This window comes from Phacochoerus africanus, chromosome X (assembly GCF_016906955.1).
Source record: "Phacochoerus africanus isolate WHEZ1 chromosome X, ROS_Pafr_v1, whole genome shotgun sequence".
NCBI lineage: Eukaryota > Metazoa > Chordata > Mammalia > Artiodactyla > Suidae > Phacochoerus > Phacochoerus africanus.
The window spans coordinates 65,695,268-65,718,188 of record NC_062560.1 but is presented as its reverse complement, the minus strand read 5'-3'; the positions used below and the strand labels follow the sequence as shown (position 1 = coordinate 65,718,188).

The 22,921-nt window shown below is 36.9% G+C and overlaps 1 protein-coding gene across 6 annotated transcripts in view; it reads left to right on the top strand.

Annotated features, from left to right (window-relative positions):
• Positions 1–17,086, top strand: part of ATRX (ATRX chromatin remodeler) — a 293,130-nt gene extending 276,044 nt beyond the window's left edge. For all 6 annotated transcript variants that reach the window (XM_047765775.1, XM_047765772.1, XM_047765770.1 and 3 more), the window contains 5 exons: positions 9,579–9,728; positions 10,577–10,702; positions 11,447–11,542; positions 12,212–12,340; positions 13,355–17,086. In XM_047765775.1, coding sequence (XP_047621731.1) covers positions 9,579–9,728; positions 10,577–10,702; positions 11,447–11,542; positions 12,212–12,340; positions 13,355–13,633 — 780 coding nt within the window. In that variant the 3' untranslated portion in view covers positions 13,634–17,086. The remainder of the gene's footprint in view (positions 1–9,578; positions 9,729–10,576; positions 10,703–11,446; positions 11,543–12,211; positions 12,341–13,354) is intronic.
• The last annotated feature ends 5,835 nt before the right edge of the window (positions 17,087–22,921 follow it).

Sequence of the window (22,921 nt, the reverse complement as noted above, 5' to 3'; positions counted from 1 at the left end):
GTATAGATTTTTTTGTGTGTGGTCCCCTTATTGCAGGCAATAGGGTTATAGCCTCACTTGGTTCTGATGTCTGACTCTCTTGTGGCTGAAGTTGGTCTGGGGGCTTGCTGCAGGCTTCCTGATGAAAGGGACTGGGACCTGCCCACTGGTATGTATAGCTCATTCTTATCCCCTTGGTGGGTGGGTTTTTGTCTCTGGGTGTGATTAGAGGTGGTTTTGTGCCTGGGGGGTATTCTTTAGGCAGCCTGTTTGCTGATGGGTGGGGCTGTTTCCACCCGGATTATTGTTTGGCCTAGGGCTTCTCAACCCTGATGCATGGGGCCAAATTTTTCCAGAATGGCCACCTCTAGAGGAGTTCATGCTGATGAGTATTCCCAAGACTTTTGCCTCAATGTACTTCCCCCACAATGAGCCACAGTCACCCCTTGTTTTCACAGGAGATGCTCCAAGAATTGCAGTCAGGTCTGACCCAGATTCCTGTGGAGTCTCTGCTTTGCCCTGGCACCCAGTGCACATGAAAGCCTGTGTGCACCTTTCAAGAATGGAGTCTCCATTTCTCCCAGTACTGTGGAGCTCCCTGTACACAAGCCCTGCTGGCCCTCAACTTTGAATTCTCCAGGAGCTCCTTCTCCCAGTGCCAGATCCCAAGCATGGGAACCTGACATGTGGCTCAAAACTTTCACTCCTGTGGGTGGGCCTCTGTGATGTTGTTACTTTCCAGTCTGTGGCCTGCCCACCTGGTGGGTTTGGGGTTGTTTATATTGCATAATCACCCCTCTTACCATCTTGATGTTGCTTCCTCTTGTCTCTGGAATAGGATATCTTTTTTGATGGTTTGTTGAAAGTTATTCAGTAGTTGGCTGTAATTTTGTTGCTTTTATGAGAGAAGGTCAGCTTTAGTCCTTCTACTCTGCCATCTTACACACTTTCTTCTTAATCAGTACTATGAGTTTATGGAAAGGCACTTGCAGTGTTATCAAGATGTGTAATATTAGAGAGTCCAACTAGTCACATTTCAGATGGTCAGTAGTCACATGTGGCTACTAGTAGCTGCCATATTGGACAGTGCAGACAGAGAACATTTCCATCATTGCCCAGTGTATTGTTGGGTAGCTGTACTCTAGAGCCTGTGATCTTAACCATTGCATATAAAGCCTCTCAGTTTACAAGGATATGTATAGATATAGATAATTGTATACATATATATGTATTTTTTCATTTAAATTCTGCCATTAAACTTCCTCTGAAATTCAGAAGAGTGACACAAGTCTTTTTATCAAATCAGTTGAACCCAGCAAAATTACACTGATGTTTATATTTTAAGCAGTCTGGTCATAAAATTGTCTATTGTAGAGAAAAACTTGGTAAACAAGGCTATATGTCCTTTTGTTTTTTTTTCTATTTTAATTTAGGAGAGTGCAGAAGGGCATAATTAACATGTTGACAATGATCAGCGATTCTGAATTGATATAGGTACTTGAGTGCCACATAACTGTATTAACATTCTAAATTCTGTTACTGAGTTTGTTTGGTTCAAATGTGTCCTGTAACACTTCCAGGAGTAGGAACAGTGGAAAATTGAATCTGTGGTACTTACAAGAGAGTTCAATAGGTGATGTCTCATTTCTGTCTCTTCAATTACTGATGTTTTCATGACTAAGCTTTTTATATCAAATTTATTACTTTGGACCCTTAAAAGAATATAAAACTGTGGGAGAGATTTGGTCAATTTAAGAATTGCTAGGTTGTCTTATTTATGTCATTTTTAAACCATTTTACCTTTTAATGTTTTATTTTTAAAAATTCTTTTATATTTTGTTGTTGTTGTCTTTTTAGGGCCACATCCACAGCATATGTAGGTTCCCAGGCTAGGGGTCAAATCAGAGCTATAGCCGCTGGCCTAAAGCCACAGTTAGAGCAACACAGGTTCCAAGGTGCATCTGTGACCTACCACAGCTCACAGCAATGCTGGATCCTTAACCCACTGAGCGAGGCCAGGGATCGAGCCTGTGTCCTCATGGATAGTCAGATTTCTTTCCAGTGAGCCACAATGGGAACTTCAATGTTTTCTTTCTTTAAATGTAATTCCAAATTACAAATACCTGCTTTCCCTCCTATTTCATATATCTTATATATTTTTAATAAGCACACCTATGGTTGAGTTAGAGAATGTAACAATGTTAATAAAGAGATAAACTCCAGATTGTATAACATGAGAATTGTGTTCCAAATGCAGGCTGCACTTGGAAAGCTGCAACCTCTCGAAAGTGACGACAGTCAAATAAAATCTAGAATGACACTCTGCCTCACAGTGAATGGCACATGGCATGTGTAAGAATTATAATGGATAACCAGTTTTTATAGGTTAAATGCTAAATATAGTATCTAGTTCTTTAAATGTTAAATTGAGTATAAAGCATTCTTATCAAAGGAGATTCTGTTTTTCACCCTCCACCAGTGTCAGTTTGGCAGGCCAGCTTTTTCTTTCCTTAAAAGTGACAAGTTTGTAGTTGTCACCATCTTATTTATACCTACAATTTGAGAATCTGGATGTATTTATAAATGCCCTTTGGTAAGGGTTATGTGCTCTTGACCTACCTAAAAATCTGATATGTATGTGAACTTCATTCAATAGCTCTCTAGTTACTTATCAGATACATTGCATTTTTTTTTTCTTGTGTAGTTTGGGAAGAAGCAGTCTTTAAATTTGAAAGTAGAAACTTTTTTGACCAGGTATATTAAGTTTATTAAGAACCTAGAGTTATTTAAGTAATAAAAGGATTTTTATTCATAGCCTTTTTAGTGGGTCCTATGGCACTTAAGAATTCTATTGACGTTTTATTTCCAGATATTATAAAACTCAAATTCAAAGTGATGACAAGCAAAATATTTTGAAACATGGCAAACCCCTGCCCCTACCCCTAGGCAAAGCCTTGATTGTTTTTTAAAAATTTTATTTTCAAGGTTGAATTTCAGAATTAATTAAATGGAAATTTTTGTCAGCTTGCCAAATACTTTAAACTTCTAAATAAATTAGTTTAAACTTATATTTTATCATTAATTTTGTTTTATTAATTAAACTAGTCATTTTAAAACTCAACCTAATTTAGGTTATTAGCTCGAATATATGGACCATGCTTTTCCCAGCTTGTAAGCTTTTTCACTTATTTGAGGAAAAATAAAGTTTAGACAAAGAAAAGCAAAGGTACACATTTGGATGTAATTTAAACCTCATTTTGATGACTGTTGGCCTAGTGACTATAGATTTTGTTCCAGTATTGTTTTCAATAATAGTGTTACTATAGCAACTAATATAAATGTTTCAAAGGGAAAAAACAAGAAACTTCTCTACAATTATGTTGTATATTAGGATGAAGTTTTTCTTTATTAACTTTTATAACTTGCTGTAGACTTTGCAAAACTACTTTTCCCAAAAAAATATTCTGAGGATCCTGTTACAAATATTTTTGCCCTTTTAATCTCATCATCTGTTTCTTGCATTGATAGTATGCTATGATTAATTTAAAAGGGAAAGATGTAGAGAAATAGTTTGTATCAAAAATCCTGTATCTTCTATTATTTGTGTCTTACCCAGCACTCTGGAGGAAAAATGGATTTCTGCTTTCCTTCTTCTGAAATGTATAAATGAATCTTGTTCTATAAAAGTCAGTTAATATAGTATCTTTTTTTTTTGTTAAAATCAGGGTAAACATATTTGTCTAAGTCCAAGTATTGTTGGCATGTTATTATATGAACAAGTGGTTGAAAATTTATCCATTAACCTGTTTTATTGCAGATTTGATTAATAATTAGAAACTCTAAATGGCATAAATATCTTAACTTCAGCAAAAGAATAATTGAATGATAAAGCATATACCTTGCAGCCATTAAAAATGATGAAGGGGAGTTCCCGTTGTGGTGCAGCGGAAACAAATCCGACTAGGAACCATGAGGTTGCGGGTATGATCCCTGGCTTCGCTCAGTGGGTTAAAAATCTGGCGTCGCCGTGAGCTGTGGTGTAAGTTGCAGATGTGGCTTGGATCCTGCGTTGCTGTGGCTGTGGCGTAGGCTGGCGGCTGTAGCTCCAATTTGACCCCTAGCCCGAAAACCTCCATATGCCACAAGTGGAGCCCTAAAAAGACCAAAAAAAAAAAAAAGATGGAAGGTTTGTATTTAGTGTAAAATGATGTCCACGAAGGATATTAAGGCAGAAAATTAGGTTTCTAAACTATGTATACTACAATCCCATTTTAATGTAAAAATGTTTACACATGTGTGCATGTGTGTTCAAGTGTAAATGTGTGGAGGAGTATACAACAAATGTTACCAGTAGTTATCTCCAGGTTTTATAATAGGATATAGTATCATTTCCATTAAAATTTTTAAAAAATTATTTGAAAATAAAGGAATATCATAGCCAGTAAAAGCAATGTGATTGATTTTTTTTTTTTTTGACTGATGTTAGGAGACAGGTAAAGTTTTCAGAAAAGCATCCAAATTTTCTTTAAACAGTCATCCTTTTATTTGTTTGTTTGTTGGTTTTCTTTTTAGGGTTGCACCTGCAGCATATGGAAGTTCCCAGAGCTAGGGGTCAAATTGGAGCTGCAGCTGCCGGCTTATGCCACAGCCACAGCAATGCTGGATCTGAGATGCATCTGCGACCTACACTGTAGCTCGAGGCAATACTGGATCCTTAACCCAGTGAGGCCAGGCCCACATTCTCATGGATACTAGTCAGAGAGTCTTAACCACTGAGCCACAGTGGGAACTCCCGAAATTTTTTAATGATGCAAAACTTAAGTTACATATACTCTTCCTCTGACTTGTTGTCATTTTAGTTGATTGTTGCTCAAAATAAGTGGTATTGCATGGGCAGAAACTGAACCTCTATCGTAATAATGACCTTAATTAGGCAATCATGTTTGACATGATAGCATAGATCTTAAATCTGGAATTGGTAGGGAGAAGATATTTAAAGGTTTTGAAATGGGATTTCCTAAGATTAATATCTCTTGAAGATGAAAATGATAAAATAGTTCATGTCAGGTTTAGGCTAAGCATGAATTGGCCTTTCACAAGTCTGTGTCTTAAGAATTGTGTTTGTTTCAGTTTATATATTTTCTTTAAGAAAATTAGCATGTTTTAAAAACTTTAAAAAGAAAAAAACTGTTAAAAATGAAAAAAATAATAGATCTCCTTAGATTTCTCCTTCCCCTAGAACTCTTTAGGAGATTTTTCTTTTATTAAAAGAATAGATCTGGGAAATGAAGGAACCATGCTTCAAGAAATCAGTCGTTCTTTACCGTGTGATAGAATGATCATTCCTATCGGACTCAGGAAATATATTTTCTAGTCCCAGTTAGTCCTTAGTTCTGCGATTGGAAAAAAAGTTTACTTTGTCTCTCTGGACACCAGTTTCTGCCAATATCAAGGTTATAAATTTGGACTTTGTATTTACAGGATGCTAAGGACTAACTTGATAAAGCTCCCTGATATCACAGACATGTTTTTAAAGGGTATAAATGAGTGTATTTGTGTGTATATGTATACATGCATTTCTGAAAAGGCTTTTCTTTTAACCATAAAAAAGTAGTTAATGTATGATTATTGTATTTATAATTGAGAAATAAACACTACACTTAATTGACATACTGTTTATTTCCAAAGAATTGGGTGTCTCATTCCTGCTATTCTTTTTTTTATAATGATTTTTATTTTTTATATTATAGTTGGTTTATATTCCTGCTATTCTTATATTATCCTGTTACACATGTGAATGTATAGTATTTCATCCATGTTTAACTTATGGTCATACCTACATTAAGTTATTATCCAGTATTATGGAGAGAACCACACAGCTGAAAATAAATTCAGTTCTGGTCCTTCCCTTTGATTGCCTTCTTAGAGAAATGAAGTGATTTTTCACTGTGGTTAAGAACATCACTTATTGTCAGACAAAAGTAAAATTAGGGACTATCCATAGAACACTTCTACCTTGTAATTTAGTTGGTATTTTGTAGAACAGCTGACTTTTCTAATTGTATTTGGCATGGTCACTTGCTAAAAATATTAGTCAATGTTATCTGGTTTTATTACATACCTCTCTCCTGAGTCATGCTTGGGGAGTGAGCACAGGAAAGACACAGCTAAAGAAGCATTATCTTTTAACAGAATTTAATTCAGACTGCCCTATCTCTCTGCCTGCCTGGTCAGTAACTCTGAACTTTGGAGATCTATCTAATGATGATAAATCTGTTCTGTATGCCATAGGCCAGAGAAGTCAGCTTTGATGGCAGATTTATAAACTGGTACATCAGAGAAATGTATAGTTAACATTTCAAAAGAGCTAAACCTGTTAGCATATATGTTCCACCAGTAGACTTTCTTTTTTTTTTTTTTTGTCTTTTTGCCTTTTCTAGGGCCACTCCCGTGGCATATGGAGGTTCCCAGGTTAGGGGTCCAATCGGAGCTGTAGCCGCCAGCCTATGCCAGAACCACAACAACGCAGGGTCTGAGCCGTGTCTGCAACCTACACTACAGCTCACGGCAACACCAGATCCTTAACCCACTGAGCAAGGCCAGGGATTGAACCTGCAACCTCATGGTTCCTAGTCGGATTCGTTAACCACTAAGCCATGACGGGAACTCCTAGTAGACATTCTTAAGCCTTCTTGCTTTTTTAATGTTTTCTGCTTTCAATGAGAGAAAAAGTATGTGCATTCAAAATGAATTATAAAATCTCAGTTACAGGTGTATCCATTAAGAAAATCAGTTCCTTGGAGTCCCCTTGTGGATGCAGCGGGTTGATGGTGAATTGATTTATCAGACAGGCACATGTGCCCCTTTAATATGGCTAAGCCACAAAGGAACTCCCTTTAAGCTTGCTTATTTATTTATTTATTTGCTTTTTAAGGCCACATCTGCAGCATATGGAAGTTCCCAGGCGAGGGGTCACATTGGAGCTGCAGCTGACGGCCTGTGCCATAGCAGCTCAGGATCTCAGCCACGTTTGTGACGTACACCACAGCTCACAGCAACACTGGATCCTTAACCCACTGAGTGAGGCCAGGGATTAAACCCGCATCCTCATGGATACTCTGCTGAGCCACAACGGGAACTCCTAAGATTTTAATTTTTTTAACCTTAAAAGACTAACTTGAGACATCATGACTTCAAAAAAAAAAAGATGCTACAATAATAAATTGATAAATAGTATATATCATTTTAAATTTGATCTGCAGGTCCCTACAGTGTAATTTATATTTGACCTTAGACAATTGAAATAAGAAAGACTATATGTTCCAGTTAAACTGTTATGTACCTGTTTTGATTAATTTAGAATTGGTTTTTGTTAGTATATTGGTTGGTATCTAAAGTAATTGTGAAAATAGAGTTGTGAAATATGTATGAACAGGAGGAGCCATGATTTTTAGCACAACCATTCAGTGTAATCTCTGAATTACCAGACTTATGTTAGCATTTATTATCAATCCAGAACAAAGCACAAAACAAAATACATATGAAAAAAATTAGAAAAAAGAGCAAAAAACCTTGGATGAAAAGTTGTCATTGGAACAGAATAGAGAATCCGGAAATAAACCCTGACACCCACCTATGGTCAATTAATCTTTGACAAGGGAGGCAAGAACATCAAATGGGAAAAAGAAAGTCTATTCAGCAAGCATTGCTGGGAAACCTGGACAGCTGCATGCAAAGCAATGAAACTAGAACACACCCTCACACCATGCACAAAAATAAACTCAAAATGGATGAAAGACTTAAATATACGACAGGACACCATCAAACTCCTAGAAGAAAACATAGGCAAAACACTCTCTGACATCAACATCATGAATATTTTCTCAGGTCAGTCTCCCAAAGCAATAGAAATTAGAGCAAAAATAAACCCATGGGACCTCATCAAACTGAAAAGCTTTTGCACAGCAAAGGAAACCCAAAAGAAAACAAAAAGACAACTTACAGAATGGGAGAAAACAGTTTCAAATGATGCAACCGACAAGGGCTTAATCTCTAGAATATATAAACAACTTATACAACCCAACAGCAAAAAAGCCAATCAATCAATGGAAAAATGGGCAAAAGACCTGAATGGACATTTCTCCAAAGAAGATATACAGATGGCCAACAAACACATGAAAAAATGCTCAACATCGCTGATTATAAGAGAAATGCAAATCAAAACTACCATGAGATATCACCTCACACCAGTCAGAATGGCCATCATTAATAAATCCACAAATAACAAGTGCTGGAGGGGCTGTGGAGAAAAGGCAACCCTCCTGCACTGTTGGTGGGAATGGAAACTGGTACAGCCACTATGGAGAACAGTTTGGAGATACCTTAGAAATCTATCCATAGAACTTCCATATGACCCCGCAATCCCACTCTTGGGCATCTATCCGGACAAAACTCTACTTAAAAGAGACACGTGCACCCGCATGTTCATTGCAGCACTATTCACAATAGCCGGGACATGGAAAAAACCCAAATGTCCATCGACAGATGATTGGATTCGGAAGAGGTGGTATATATACACAATGGAATACTACTCAGCCATAAGAAAGAATGACATAATGCCATTTGCAGCAACATGGATGGAGCTAGAGACTCTCATCCTGAGTGAAATGAGCCAGAAAGACAAAGACAAATACCATATGATATCACTTATAACTGGAATCTAATATCCAGCACAAATGAACATCTCCACAGAAAAGAAAATCATGGACTTGGAGAAGAGACTTGTGGCTGCCTGATGGGAGGGGGAGGGAGTGGGAGGGATCGGGAGCTTGGGCTTATCAGACACAACTTAGAATAGATTTACAAGGAGATCCTGCTGAATAGCATTGAGAACTTTGTCTAGATACTCATGTTGCAACAGAAGAAAGGGTGGGGGGAAAATGTAATTGTAATGTATACATGTAAGGATAACCTGACCCCCTTGCTGTACAGTGGGGAAAGAAAAAAATTAAACTCTTAGGAGTTTTACTTGTGGCTTAGAGGGTTATGAACCCAACCAGTATCCATGAGGATTCGGGTTTGATTCCTGGCCTTACTCCGTGGTTAAAGATCTGACATTGCCATGAGCTGTAGTGTAGGTTGCAGATGCATCTTGGATCTGGCCTCACTGTGGCTGTGGTATAGGCTGGCTGCAGCAGCTCTGATTCGACCCCTCGCCTGGGAACTTCCATATGCCACAAATGTGGCCCTAAAAAGCAAAATAAATAAATAAAACCCTAGGAGTTCCCTCGTGGTGTAGTGGGTTAAGGATCCGGGGTTGTCACTGCAGTGGCTTGGGTCACTGCTGTGGCATGGTTCAATCCCTAGTCTGGGAACTTCCACATGCCATGGGTGCAGGCAAAAATTAAAAAAAAAAAAATTAAACCCCTAGAACATGCTGTATAAACATGACATTCTTACATAATAGACTGATATTGCATGTAGTAAATATGTATAGGAGTCAGTTTCTAGTTTCTGGTCTAACAGTAGACCAAAAGAAGTATGGAAATACGATCCAGAGGGAGGAAATAATTCTCTGTTATTTCAACCCCTCTAAACAGGACACCATTCTTGCAGAACTTCTTCAAATACATAAAGAACACATTGTAGGATATCATGAACATGATTCTCTTTTGGACCACAAAGAAGAGGAAGAGTTGACTGAAGAAGAAAGAAAAGCAGCTTGGGCTGAGTATGAAGCAGAAAAGAAGGTAGTGCATTTGAAGTACTTTTTGGATTTTGTTTTTATGTTAGACATTTTAAGGAACAATGAGGAAGAAAAGGGTCACATTTGGAACAGGTGATAATATAATGAATCTTAAGGATCAGAGTCCCCAAGTATGAGAGTCTGTATATAGGCTTTGGCTACCTTTGGTGATAGAGTGGGAAGAGAGGAGAGAAAAAATATTTTCCTCTTAAAGAGTAGTAACCTCATTTCTGCTTAGCACTTGCTAAATTGAGAGATTAGTGAGAAGCTATATATTTAGCATCACTTAACTTCTATCAACACCCTCACTGTAGAAATAGACATATAGGGGCTTAGAGTTTGGAGATAGGACTAAATGTGGCTTTAGCATGTTTACTATGAAATCTAAGTTTTGACTGAATATCAGAACACAAAAATTATTGGACATTAATGTCAGTCTCCAGCAGCAACTTTATTTAAAATAGTTCCATGTCTTTTTAAATACCACCCCACTTGAGCAAAAATGTGCCTGAGTATGGGAAACCTAATCCTAATACCTGAATCCCTTTTAAACTCCTAACTCATTGTACCCAACTTCTTTAATGTTAATGTGATTTTAGGAGTTTCATCAGAATTCTGAGTTGCTCCATTCTGTGGGAATTATCAGAAAAAGAGTACACCTTTAGGGGTTAAAGCTTTCTATGTAATAAGATCTTGGTTTCGGCTAAAAAGGGTGTTTTGTTTGTGTGTGAGTGAGTGTTAATAATTTCCTAGATCTGAGAATGTGGATTTTTTTTTTTTTAAACCAGTAGGTGATGTAGAATTTCAAGTTTTAAATCACAATGTGGAAAGTGCATAATTTTTTGTTTTTAGGGACTGACCATGCGTTTCAACATACCAACTGGGACCAATTTACCCCCTGTCAGTTTCAACTCTCAAACTCCTTATATTCCTTTCAATTTGGGAGCCCTGTCAGCAATGAGTAATCAACAGCTGGAGGTAAGTTGTGAAGTACAAAAGTAGTTTAACTTGAATTAAAGGCATTTTCAAATGCCCTGTTGTTGAAGGTTCCCTATGCAGGAATATCACATTCTCCAAAAGATTACCTCTAAATAGACCAAGAAATTTTTCTTTTATTTGTTGACCTTTTTGAACCAGCATAGAAGAGAATAAAATGTGGTTTATTCAGAGCACAAGGGAATCAGGCCTTGAATTAATATAGTTTGAATTATTTTAATTAAGGAACAATAGGGCAGCTGACTGGCTTGGGAAATAGCACTTTCTTCAGTTATAAAATATTTTGAATAAACAAATTACTTGCTTGTTTGAAAGTAGGATAAATATGCACACATTGATTTACATTCTAATGTAATATAGATGCAGCATTAAGTATATAATAATGCATAGTATCATGAAATAATTTAAAACTAGAATCAATTATGAATAAGAAAGACTAAGTTTTAATATACCAATAATTTAATACCCTAACTGAATCCATGGTTTTCTTTTTTAAATGTGCTTATGGAGTCATTTAAATTATTATTGCAATAAAACCCACACCTCTGAAGACCTTGACTGATGAGTTTTACTCCATTTTTTGATGCTGAATTTTGCTGTTCTTTTTGATTATTCAAAGAGTTTTAAAACCAAGTGCTATAAATTGGCAAGAGGGGGATCCCTATAATTTAAAACTATGCTGTCTTTTACATGCCATGGTAAAAATAATTTCTTGCACTCTTCTAGGACCTCATTAATCAAGGAAGAGAAAAAGTTGTGGAAGCAACAAACAGTGTGACAGCAGTGAGGATTCAGCCTCTTGAAGATATAATTTCAGCTGTAGTAAGTTAATTGGCAATTGTCTTACTCCACTTGCAATTTATGTTCTCCCCCCACCATTTGTTTTAACTTTTAATTGTTGTTTGCTTCAGTACTTCTGTGAGAAGAATATAATTCTTATAATTTGGTTTGCAATAGTAAAATATTAGTAAACTGGATAATAGTGCCAAACTATATATAATATATAATTCAGCAGTTTTACCTAGATGTTGGCACAAAAGAGAAATTTAAAATCTCAAAATTGGAAAATCAGAGAAATCTATGCATTGTTTATATAAACATTTTAATTACCAGTTACACAAATTAAATGCAAATAGTTTTTTATTGATGAAAATTATTTTTATTAATGCTATCACAAAATATCTAAAGTAATACTTTGATTTCTCTTTCCTTATTTATTTATTTATTTATTTATTTTTTCCTGCTGTACAGCATGGGGATCAAGTTACTCTTACATATGTGATGCTAAATGCAAATAGTTTTATTCCAAACATATCTAACCCTTGTGTAACAGTGGACAACTTAGTACCCTGCTTTTAATCATTGTTTTCTTTAGAAATGAATAAAGGAAAGGGGGAAAAAAACTTTAAAAATCCTGAATATCTTTAAGTACCTTAATTGTTTTTCCTCAATTCTACTGCAATAAGGAGTAAATAGAAACTTTTCTTTTAGTGGAAGGAAAACATGAATCTCTCAGAGGCCCAGGTACAGGCGTTAGCATTAAGTAGACAAGCCAGCCAGGAGCTTGATGTTAAACGAAGAGAAGCAATCTACAATGATGTATTGACAAAACAACAGATGGTAAGAATTCGGACTATCTCTAGGTTGTGTTTAATTTTCTTGAATTTATAATAATGGGTTTGTGTGATATCTGTGTCATTAACCATCCCTTATATGGACAGATGAATGAATGGTCATTGGTTATTCCCAGAAGAAATTTCATCCAAAAACATAGTAATGTCAAGTAAAATTTGTCTTTTATTGCAAAGGAGCAACAACTTCCCAAATGGGTCTCCTTGAAGTTTATGTAGGATTTCTTCCATATAATTTTATTTTTTTTTTTTTGTATTCTAGACATCTGAAAAGGAATTTATGCCAAACTTTTTACCACATTTACTACTTTTAAACGACTTCCATACTTTTTAATGTATTTGACAGTAAATATGGAGCTATATATGGCACAGGTTCCTACTAAATTATTTAATTCTTAAAAGACTAACATATTGCAGAATCCTTGATCATCTTTCTCAGCACAGTCCTTTGCCAGCCATCAGCCTTGCACTGGAAAATTTCAACTCTTGACACCAGGGAATCAATTTCTGTGGTATGAATTTTACTTAGAAAGCACTGTAGAATTATGTGGTTTTAAATTATCTTAAGGAATTTGAGACATCCCAGGTAGGAATTATTCCCACTGCAAGTGCCTTTTCCCTTTGATGTTTGTCACTAAAAATGTTTATTTGTCTGTCATCATGTGAAATATTCAAGAGAATGACAAAGGAGACTTGACAATAAGTGCTGTAACTAATACTTGAGACTAATCACAGTGTTGGACGGGTTACTATGGCAACTAACCTAAATGTGGCTTGCACTACAATAGTCAAGTCATTAAGAGAATTTAGCCCTAAATGGTGTTACTAACCAGTTTCTACAGTAATGGTCCTGTGAATGACATCAAATTAGTAATGGTGATAACAATAATGTGTTTGCCTTTTGGTATGGTACCCCCTTAACAAATTGATTTCAACTCAAAACTTGATACTGCCACTTTGAGACAGGTCATGCACTTGTAACAGCTCCCTTTTCTCTCTTTAGTTAATCAGCTGTGTCCAGCGGATACTTATGAACCGAAGGCTCCAGCAGCAGTACAATCAGCAGCAACAGCAGCAAATGACTTATCAACAAGCAACACTGGGTCACCTCATGATGCCAAAGCCTCCAAATTTAATCATGAATCCTTCTAACTACCAGCAGATTGATATGAGAGGAATGTATCAGTCAGTGGCTGGTGGTATGCAGCCACCACCATTACAGCGTGCACCACCCCCAATGAGAAGCAAAAATCCAGGACCTTCCCAAGGGAAATCAATGTGATTTTGCACTAAAAGATTAAAAGATTGTTAAAATCATAGAAAGATCTTTTATTTTTTTAGGAATCAATGACTTAACAGAACTCAACTGTATAAATAGTTTGGTCCCCTTAAATGCCAATCTTCCATATTAGTTTTAAATTTTTTTTAATAGGGCATACCATTTCTTCCTGACACTTGTCAGTGATGTTGCCTAGAATCTTCTTACACACATTGAGTACAGAAGATCTTTCAAATTGTTTTCAGTGAAAACAAGTCTTTCCATAACAGTAACAACTCCACAGACTTCCTCTCTAAATTTTTATGCCTGCTTTTAGCAACCATAAAATTGTCATAAAATTAAAGAATTTATGAAAGAATACAGATTTATATATTCATTCTTTACATATAAAAACACACAGCTGAGTTCTTAGAGTTGATTCCTCAAGTTATCAAATACTTTTGTACTTACTAATCCATTTCTTGATTAAAGTGATTGAAATGGTTTTAAATGTTCCTTTGACTGAAGTCTGAAACTGGGCTCCTGCTATATCATCTCTGTGACTGAAAGCTAGAAACTAAGGGTTATCTTTTACACAGAATTGTGTGCAATATTCTTAAATACTACTGCTCTAAAACTTGGAGGAGTCTTGCAGTTATCCTAGCATTGTATAAACAGCCTTAAGTACAGCCTAAGAAGAGAATTCTTTTTTCTTCTTTAGTCTTTCTGCCATTTTTTATTTTCAGTTATATGTGCTGAAATAATTACTGGTAAAATTTCAGGGTTGTGGATTATCTTCCACACATGAATTTTCTTTCTCCTGGCACTAATATAAAGCACATCTCTTAACTGCTTGGTGCCATTGCTAGTGCTTCATCCTGTTGCTGGCAGTAGGATGTGTACTAACAAAATTAAGTTCTAGCATTTTAGGAGGTTATGGATGACTTTGTGGTTGTTAGGTTCACACCCTGTTTTATAAACATCAAAATGGCAGAACCATTGCTGACTTTAAGTTCACATGACGAATGTGCTTTAACAATTCCCAGTACTGTCAGTATTGTGAAATAATTCCTCCTAAAGATAAGGATCACTGGCTTCTATGCTCATCTTCTTTTCTCTCATCATTGTGTTTTTTCCCAACTATGTTTTCTTACATAAATTATGTTTCAAAGCTTGATTTTTTTTTTTTGGTTTAGATCTGTGAAGCAGTTTTCTGATTAAAATTAATTCATCTAATACCCTTTTATGAGGTTTTACTAGAAAGTCATTACATTGTCATTTTTCTTACCCCAGGCCTGTAAAAATGACCTATAAGTTTATTCATGTACAATTTGTTTGCTTGAGTTTCTCAATGAAAAAGATAGACTATGAGAGTCAACTACAACATGGCAAAACCATTTTTGAGATGGTGACATAACAGGTAGTGGAAATAATTAACGAATTCCATAAAAAAAAGAAAGTGGGGTAGAGTATTTGCTCTAGGTATCACTGGATTAGAAAGAGTTTGACATTAGCTGAAACTGTTTTCAGTTGTTTGGAGGATTAAGAGATTCTACTTTTATCATGAAGGAACTAGTGGTAAAACATCCAAGAGCACTAGGTTTGTCATATAGAATTTTGAGGTTTGGTGGATCCACCCCTTACCTTCCCATGGTGAGTTATCACCAACAAATTCCATATATTTGGATATTATGCCAGCCGTATACTCAAATTTATATCATTGGGGGATGTGTTTTTACTATAAAAGAAATGAAAAAGACAAGATTTATGAGATAAATATTTGAAGACAGTGTACTCTTGCCAGCTGTTATCAGTTGGTATTTCTTCTACAAGTCCAGAATACTTTAAACCTGATTTGCTAGACCTCAGAACTTTCAACATGGTCTAATTACTTACTCAAAGACATAGATGTCAAAATTTTAGGCAACCTTCTAAACCTTTTTCACCATGGATCAAACTATGACTTAAAGAATAACACATAGATGGATTAATTGGAAATAAGAGAGTTTGAGATAAAACTTGGACCACTTTGCATACACTCTTCTTCACTTGACATTTTAGCTACATAATATGTACTTTGAGTATAACATCAAGCTTTAACAAATATTTAAAGACAAAATCACATCAATAAGATACTAAAAGGCTCATTTTTATATTTGTTTTAGATGTTTTGAATAGTTGCAATGGCTTAAAAAAATGATGTTTTAAAATGTTGCTTGTAATACAGTTTTGCCTGCTAAATTCTCCACATTTTGTAACCTGTTTTATTTCTTTGGGTGTAAAGCGTTTTTGCTTAGTATTGTGATATTGTATATGTTTTGTCCCAGTTGTATAGTAATGTTTCAGTCCATCATCCAGCTTTGGCTGCTGAAATCATACAGCTGTGAAGACTTGCCTTTGTTTCTGTTAGACTGCTTTTCAGTTCTGTATTGAGTATCTTAAGTACTGTAGAAAAGATGTCACTTCTTCCTTTAAGGCTGTTTTGTAATATATATATAAGGACTGGAATTGTGTTTTTAAAGAAAAGCATTCGAGTATGACAATAATACTAAATGTGTTTTCACCATTCAAAGTGCTGTTTGGTAGTTGAAACTTAAACTATTTAATGTCATTTAATAAAGTGACCAAAATGTGTTGTGCTCTTTATTGCATTTTCACAGCTTTGAAAATCTGTGCACATATTGTTTCATAGAAAATGTATAGCTTTTGATGTGCTATTTAATGGTGGTTCTTTTTGCACATTCAGTTATTTAATATTGGGAGGTCAAGAAGTTTGGTTTTTGAATCTGTTATATACTAAATTCTGTAAAAGGAGATCTCAAACCTCAAAAATAATTTACATACCAGGAAGTGTATGTGTGTTTGTGTTAGTTTTGGTTGTCTGTGTGTAATCCAGCACCATTTCCTGCTTCCCAACAGCTGCATCACTCATATTTAAGTCAAGCAGAGCTGTCACTCCACATTTGATACAAAAGCTGCTTACCATTGCAAAGCCATAGCAGGTTGATGGAAACCTTATTACCTGGCCTCCAAAGAAGCTAAATATTTTATAGTTTTCCCTTAGATATGCCCATTTTACCTGTAGTATCATAAAATCAGATACATATTTCTGTACCCTAAACAAAACTCTAAAAACAATTACTTATGTATCCCAGTAAAAATAGTTTCCTTTGAGGGTGGCATGCTGTGAGATATTTTAACAGTAAAATAGATCATCCTTTTACATGCTTATTTCTCTAAAAATTATGTTTACCTGATCTAATCTGACTTAGTCTCAAATGACTTTTGGCTGTCTCCAAATAAAATCTACCCTTAGAGATGAAAATTCTTCCACCATTGATTTTTTTTTCCCCCGAAGTTATGTAATCTGTGCCAACCTCAAAGGAGTGACAAAGTTTCAGAAATGCTTTTTGTCTGTGCAACATTTTATATATGCTGTTATATGGAAGTGAATAAAAATTAAAAATCCGAAATATATACCGTTTCTAAGCTTAATATCTGCAAGGTAACCAAACTGCCCACAGCGCTCATGTTGGATTTAATTAAAAAAACAAAAACAAAACGAAAACAAGGAGCTCCCGTCGTGGTGCAGTGGTTAAAAGAATCCGACTAGGAACCATGAGGTTGCAGGTTTGATCCCTGGCCTTGCTTAGTGGGTTAAGGATCCGGTGTTGCCATGAGCTGTGGTGTAGATTGCAGACGCAGCTCGGATCTGGCATTGCTCTGGCTCTGGTGGAGGCCGGCGGCTAGCTCCAATTAGACCCCTGGGAACCTTTTATCCTTCCTCAGGGAGCCCACTTTGTTCAGGATTTCTGATTTTACACACAAAACTTCACTTACTCTTTGTTTATTCTCTCAGCCTCATGATAAATCTGTTAGTGCATTCCTGTTCTTTCATAATTTTTCGTTGCTCCTAATTATCCCTTATACATATTTGCAGAAAGTGAGTTTGGTCCATTTAACTAAGTTGAGTGTAATTCTACTTCTTTCCTCAAGGTAACTCTTCAAAGGGCTAAATCCATTTCTACTACTTTTACTCGAAACTCATTCATTCTAAGGGCTAGTATTTCTGTTGGTAATGTTATATTTATAAGCTCCCCTTGGTATTTCCAAAGTACCTTGTGGTTATTTTGTGTTAACCTGTATATAACATATCTGTGAGAAAAGTGAGGAGAATAATTACATTTTCCTTGTGACAGTTAAGCTAAAGACCAAAATCAAATCTATTGCCCTTTGGAGGCAGAAGACATATTCTAGTAAAATTATCTGGGCCTTTCATGTCTCATTTGGAAAATGGGACTCTAATAATACCTTACTTTCTTAAAAGCAGGAGGCTGGACCAGGTGATTTCCTGAGGTCCTTTTAAGCTCCAAGAGCTGGGGTTTAGCTGTGAGCAAAGCAGAATTTGAAGCCAAAAGGTGATGTGTTTGTCTAAGGTTACATGGTAAATTTGTGAACAGAATTAGAAATCTCTTCCCTTTGGCTAACCCTCTCCTCAACTAAGCCATGCCTTTTCTTTTCCTCTGTTTAGAAAAATGAGAAGTCTGACAGGCATTTTAATGACAAAGCAGATAAGTCAAGTTGTAATTGGCTCTAATTACCACTTCCACGAGCTGTAACCTCCTTTATCTTTTGCCCAGGGGCACTCCCAGAGCTGTGTTTCTTACTGCTTCTGGAACTCTGCAGGAAAAAAAAAAAAAAAAAAAAACATGTTTAAGGATCTGATTCATATGTCTTGTTTCCCTGATTGGGTTATATGCATGACAAAACATCAGGGTAAATAAATATTTGCTTTTGTTTTTTGTTTGTTTTTGCCTTTTTTTTTTTTTCTAAGGCTGCACCTGCAGCATATGGAGTTTCCCAGGCTAGGGGTCCAATTGGAGCTGTAGCTGCCGGCCTACATCAGAACCACAGCAATGCAGGATCCAAGCCGCATCTGCGACCTACACCACAGCTCACGGCAACGCCGGATACTTAACCCACTGAGCAAGGGCAGGGATGGGACCTGCAACCTCATGGTTCCTAGTCGGATTCGTTAACCACTGAGCCATGACAGAAACTCCCAATATCTGCTTTTGTAAAGTCAATTTTTTAGCAAATAGTTGGTAACTTCCCATTCGATTGTTCATAACTGTAAAGCCCAAGTCAGGCTGATATTTACACTGTCTGGTCTGGCTGAAGTTGAGAGTGAATAGGAGGCAATATGTGTTTATATTGACTTGTATGTAACAACACATATGGCATGCTTTTTGAGATGAAGGTTTTGTAATAGTAAAATCTTTTGATGAAAGCTACAAAAAATAATAGAAAGGAGTGAAACAGTCATCATTTTTTTCTGTAGCTGTCCTCATACGCCAATAGCAAAGCAGGTAGAAGCTTGTGTCTAGCCTATGGAATACATTTCAATGAAAACAAAACCAAAGAAAAAGAAATGTGGTTAATATTATCATTTGAGGTCTTAATATTATCATTTCTTGTTCTTGGTAGGTTTTCAACAACACAGAATGGAGGTTGGCCGTCAAAGTCTTTAGTAATAATAGGCTTGCATGGACCCTATCCTTAGCAAAGGAAACCTTTTATTCTATTAAGTTTTCCTGCCCTTTCTTCCCATATCTTGCATAGCTTACACACTCTATTGGATGTGCTAGGCTCAAATAAAGAAATGAAGTGTCTGCCTGCAATTTTTCCCCCCTTCTCCAAAGTATCCCCCCAACCCATCACACATATACATCCCCTTTGTATTCTAATACCTCTGTGTGAGTGTGTGTGTGAGAGAGAGATGCTTATAGAATCATCAGTGCTAGAGATGAGAGGGTGTCTTAGAGACCCTGTAGCCTATTCCTTCCCATTTACAGTCAGGAAAATAAGGTCTAGAGAGAGAAGAGATGTCTTCTCCCAAGGACGCCCATGTCTTCTAGTTTCTTATTTTGTGTGTGTGTGTGCTTTTTAGGGCCGCATCTGCAACGTGTGGAAGTTCCTAGGCTAGGAGTGAAATTGGAGCTATAGCTGCTAGCCTATGCCACAGCCACAGCCACAGCCACATGGGATCCAGGCTGTGTCTGTGACCTACACCACAGCTCACGCCAACACCATATTCTTAACCCACCGAGCGAGGCCAGGGATTGAACCCACAACCTCATGGTTCCTAGTCAGGTTTGTTAACCACTGAGCCACGATGGGAACTCCTGTTTCTATTCCACTCCATTCATATGCCTCCTCTTACATTTGTGTTCCAATTCATTTTTTTTTTCTGTCTACCAGAGTACATTAAGCAAAATTTCAGAATAATTAGTACTGAACTAAACTTTAAAGTGAGAACTGTTTGTGGGAAGTAGAGGGATATGTGAACCCAAATGACAGGGAAACAAATTCCTGTGTGACAACTGTAAAATGGGATGTTTAACTCAAAAAGTTTCTTCTTTCACCACACTCACCGTGGTTTAGACCAGTAGGCTCTAGAAGCACTGTTCTGCTTTCTGGATCTCAGATGAAGAAGGTTGATGTCCCAACTACTTCAAAATCCTCTATTTCAAATGAGCAATACTGCTGTATTCACAAGGAAACAAAACAGCTCTCTGTTAGTGTAGTGATATCTGTCAGGATAGGGGCAACTAACTTTTTTTTTGGCTACACCTGAAGCATGTGGAAGTTCTTGGGCCAGGGATCAAACCTGTGCCACAGCAGCCCTGAGCTGCTGCAATGACAATGCTGGATCCTTAACCTGCTGAGCTACAAGGGAACTCCACAACTAACTATACTTGAGTTACAGAGATATGCCAGAAGTTTTATGAATAGTTTAAATATTTCCAAAGAAGTAAAAAACAGCAAAATCATTGTAATATGCTAGAATTTGGAGGCCTGGTTCTATCTTTATAAATTTGGACAAGTTACTTCACCTCTCTGAATCTTTTCTCACACAGCAATAAAGATTTATTGAATGCCTATTACGTGTCAAGCACTATGACTAGTTGCTTTCATAATTTCTATTTTACAGATAAGGAAATAGGTTTAAAATAAATTATTCGCTTAGTGTCACATGACTACCTGGAAGAGGGAGGATTCAAGAGCATTTATCTGATTCTGCTTTTGCCATTGAACGAGCTTTTTTCCAAGGCACTTCCTTCTGTCTCTCTTCAGTGGTGCCTACAGGGTTTGGCTTTCTCCTTTCATTTCCTTCTGTGATCCAAACAGAAGTGTCTGAAAAGTCCAGTGTGAGTACTTTAAAATATGTTTTAATATATCAGAACTCATTTTTAATACAGTGGCTTCCTCACAAGTTCAATTAGGCACCAACTGAGAAGTTTAAAGATAGAACTATTCAGGGGAGTTCCCATCAGGGCTCAGCAGAAACAAATCCGACTAGGAACTGTGAGGTTGTTGGTTCAATCCCTGGCCGCGCTCGGTGGGTTAAGGATCTGGTGTTGGTGTGAGCTGTGGTGTGAGTTGCAGACATGGTTCGGATCTGGTGTTGCCGTGGCTTTGGCATAGGCCGGTGGCTGCAGCTCCGATTAGACCCCTAGCCTGGGAACCTCCACATGCTGAGGATGTGGCCTAGAAAATACAGAAAGACCAAAAAAACAAAACAAAACAAAAAAATAGAACTATTTCGAACTAAGTTTATTTTTCATTTTTTCACCTGATAAAGTTTAGGTACCATTCAAGCAAGGCCTATAAAGATAGCTATAATCTGGACATGTAGAGATTGAGAAGGATGCCTCAGAGGAAAAAGCAAGCCCAAACACAAACATATATAGGCAGCAAGAAATAGAACTCAGAATAGGATAGTTCTAGGAAATGCCATGTTTGGTACCTGTGCACAGAAGGTCAAATTTCCATTTAAGCCAAGAGTTTCTGTAATGCACAAATTATAATTACATGATGTGGTAATCTGAATAATGATCCCCCAAAGACGTCCACCTCCTAATCACTGAATTTGTGACTATGTTAAGTTACCTGGCAAAGGAATTAAGGTTGCAGGAATTAAGGCTGAGAATCAACTGAAATGGAAGAGTCTCCGAGATTATCTGGTGGGCCCAAGGTAATCACAAAGGTCCTTAAAAGTGGAGGAGAGAGACAGTAGGAGAGTTAACAGGCAGATGTGACCAGGAGTGAGAGAGTCAGAGAGATGCAATGCTGCATCTGAAGATGGAGGAAGAGGGTCATGAAGCAAGGAATATAGGTGGCCTTTTTCCAAGTGGCCTTTTTCCACCCAGAAAGGGCGAAGAAAAGAATTCTCACCTAGAATTTCCAAAAGGGAACACAGATCTGCTGACACCTTGATTTTAGCTTCAGTAAGAACTGTGTCAGACTTCTACCTACAGAACTATAAGATAATAAATGGGTGTTGTCATAAGCCACTAAATTAGTGGTGGTTTGTTACAACAGCAATAGGAAACTAATACAAATAGTTATTTGTGTGATTTCGTGATTAATTTCTAGATATGTAAGGGCAGAACCCCATCTATTTTGCTCACTTTAATATCTTCAGCACCTGACACTGAAAAAGTGTGAGATAAATGCTTGACGAATTGATGTGTGATGTGTTTGTTGTCATATATTAACAGAAAATTATGGCAATGTCAACACCATCAAAGTCTGTATCTGTGTCATATATATATATCTCACTGTAGTTTTCTTTGGGTTTCTGTCTTTTTCCTTCCCCTTCTTTAGTTTCTCTTCTCTCTTCTTGACTTCTGTTCCTATTTCTTAATTGGCATAACAAAGGACTTAGGTACATCTTGTAATTATCCATTACGTTTATAAAGTCATATTTTCTGTTCATGGTTTTTGAAAAGAAATAAATTACATTGTTCATTGCATTGAAAAAAATTGCTTTCTACTCAAGGGCCCCTTCATTTATTACTTATTTATTCTACACCAGTGGACTTAGAAGTTTCTCATTTCTGACTTAAGATGGTGTATAGAAACCAGGGGCAGAAACATCCCACAGAATCTATCCCTTTGCATCTGCTGGTGGGAACTTGTTTCCTGATTGCATGGCCCACGTTACCCAGATAACATAATTTCCTTTTTTCTGAGAGGAAATTGCTTGACATTGTCTACTTAAAAGAAATAAGGAGTTCCCATTGTGGCGCAGTGGTTAACGAATCCGACTAGGAACCATGAGGTTGCGGGTTCGGTCCTTGCCCTTGCTCAGTGGGTTAGCGATCCGGCGTTGCCGTGAGCTGTGGTGTAGGTTGCAGACGCGGCTCGGATCCCGCGTTGCTGTGGCTCTGGTGTAGGCTAGTGGCTACAGCTCCGATTCAACCCCTAGCCTGGGAACCTCCATATGCCATGGGAGCGGCCCAAGAA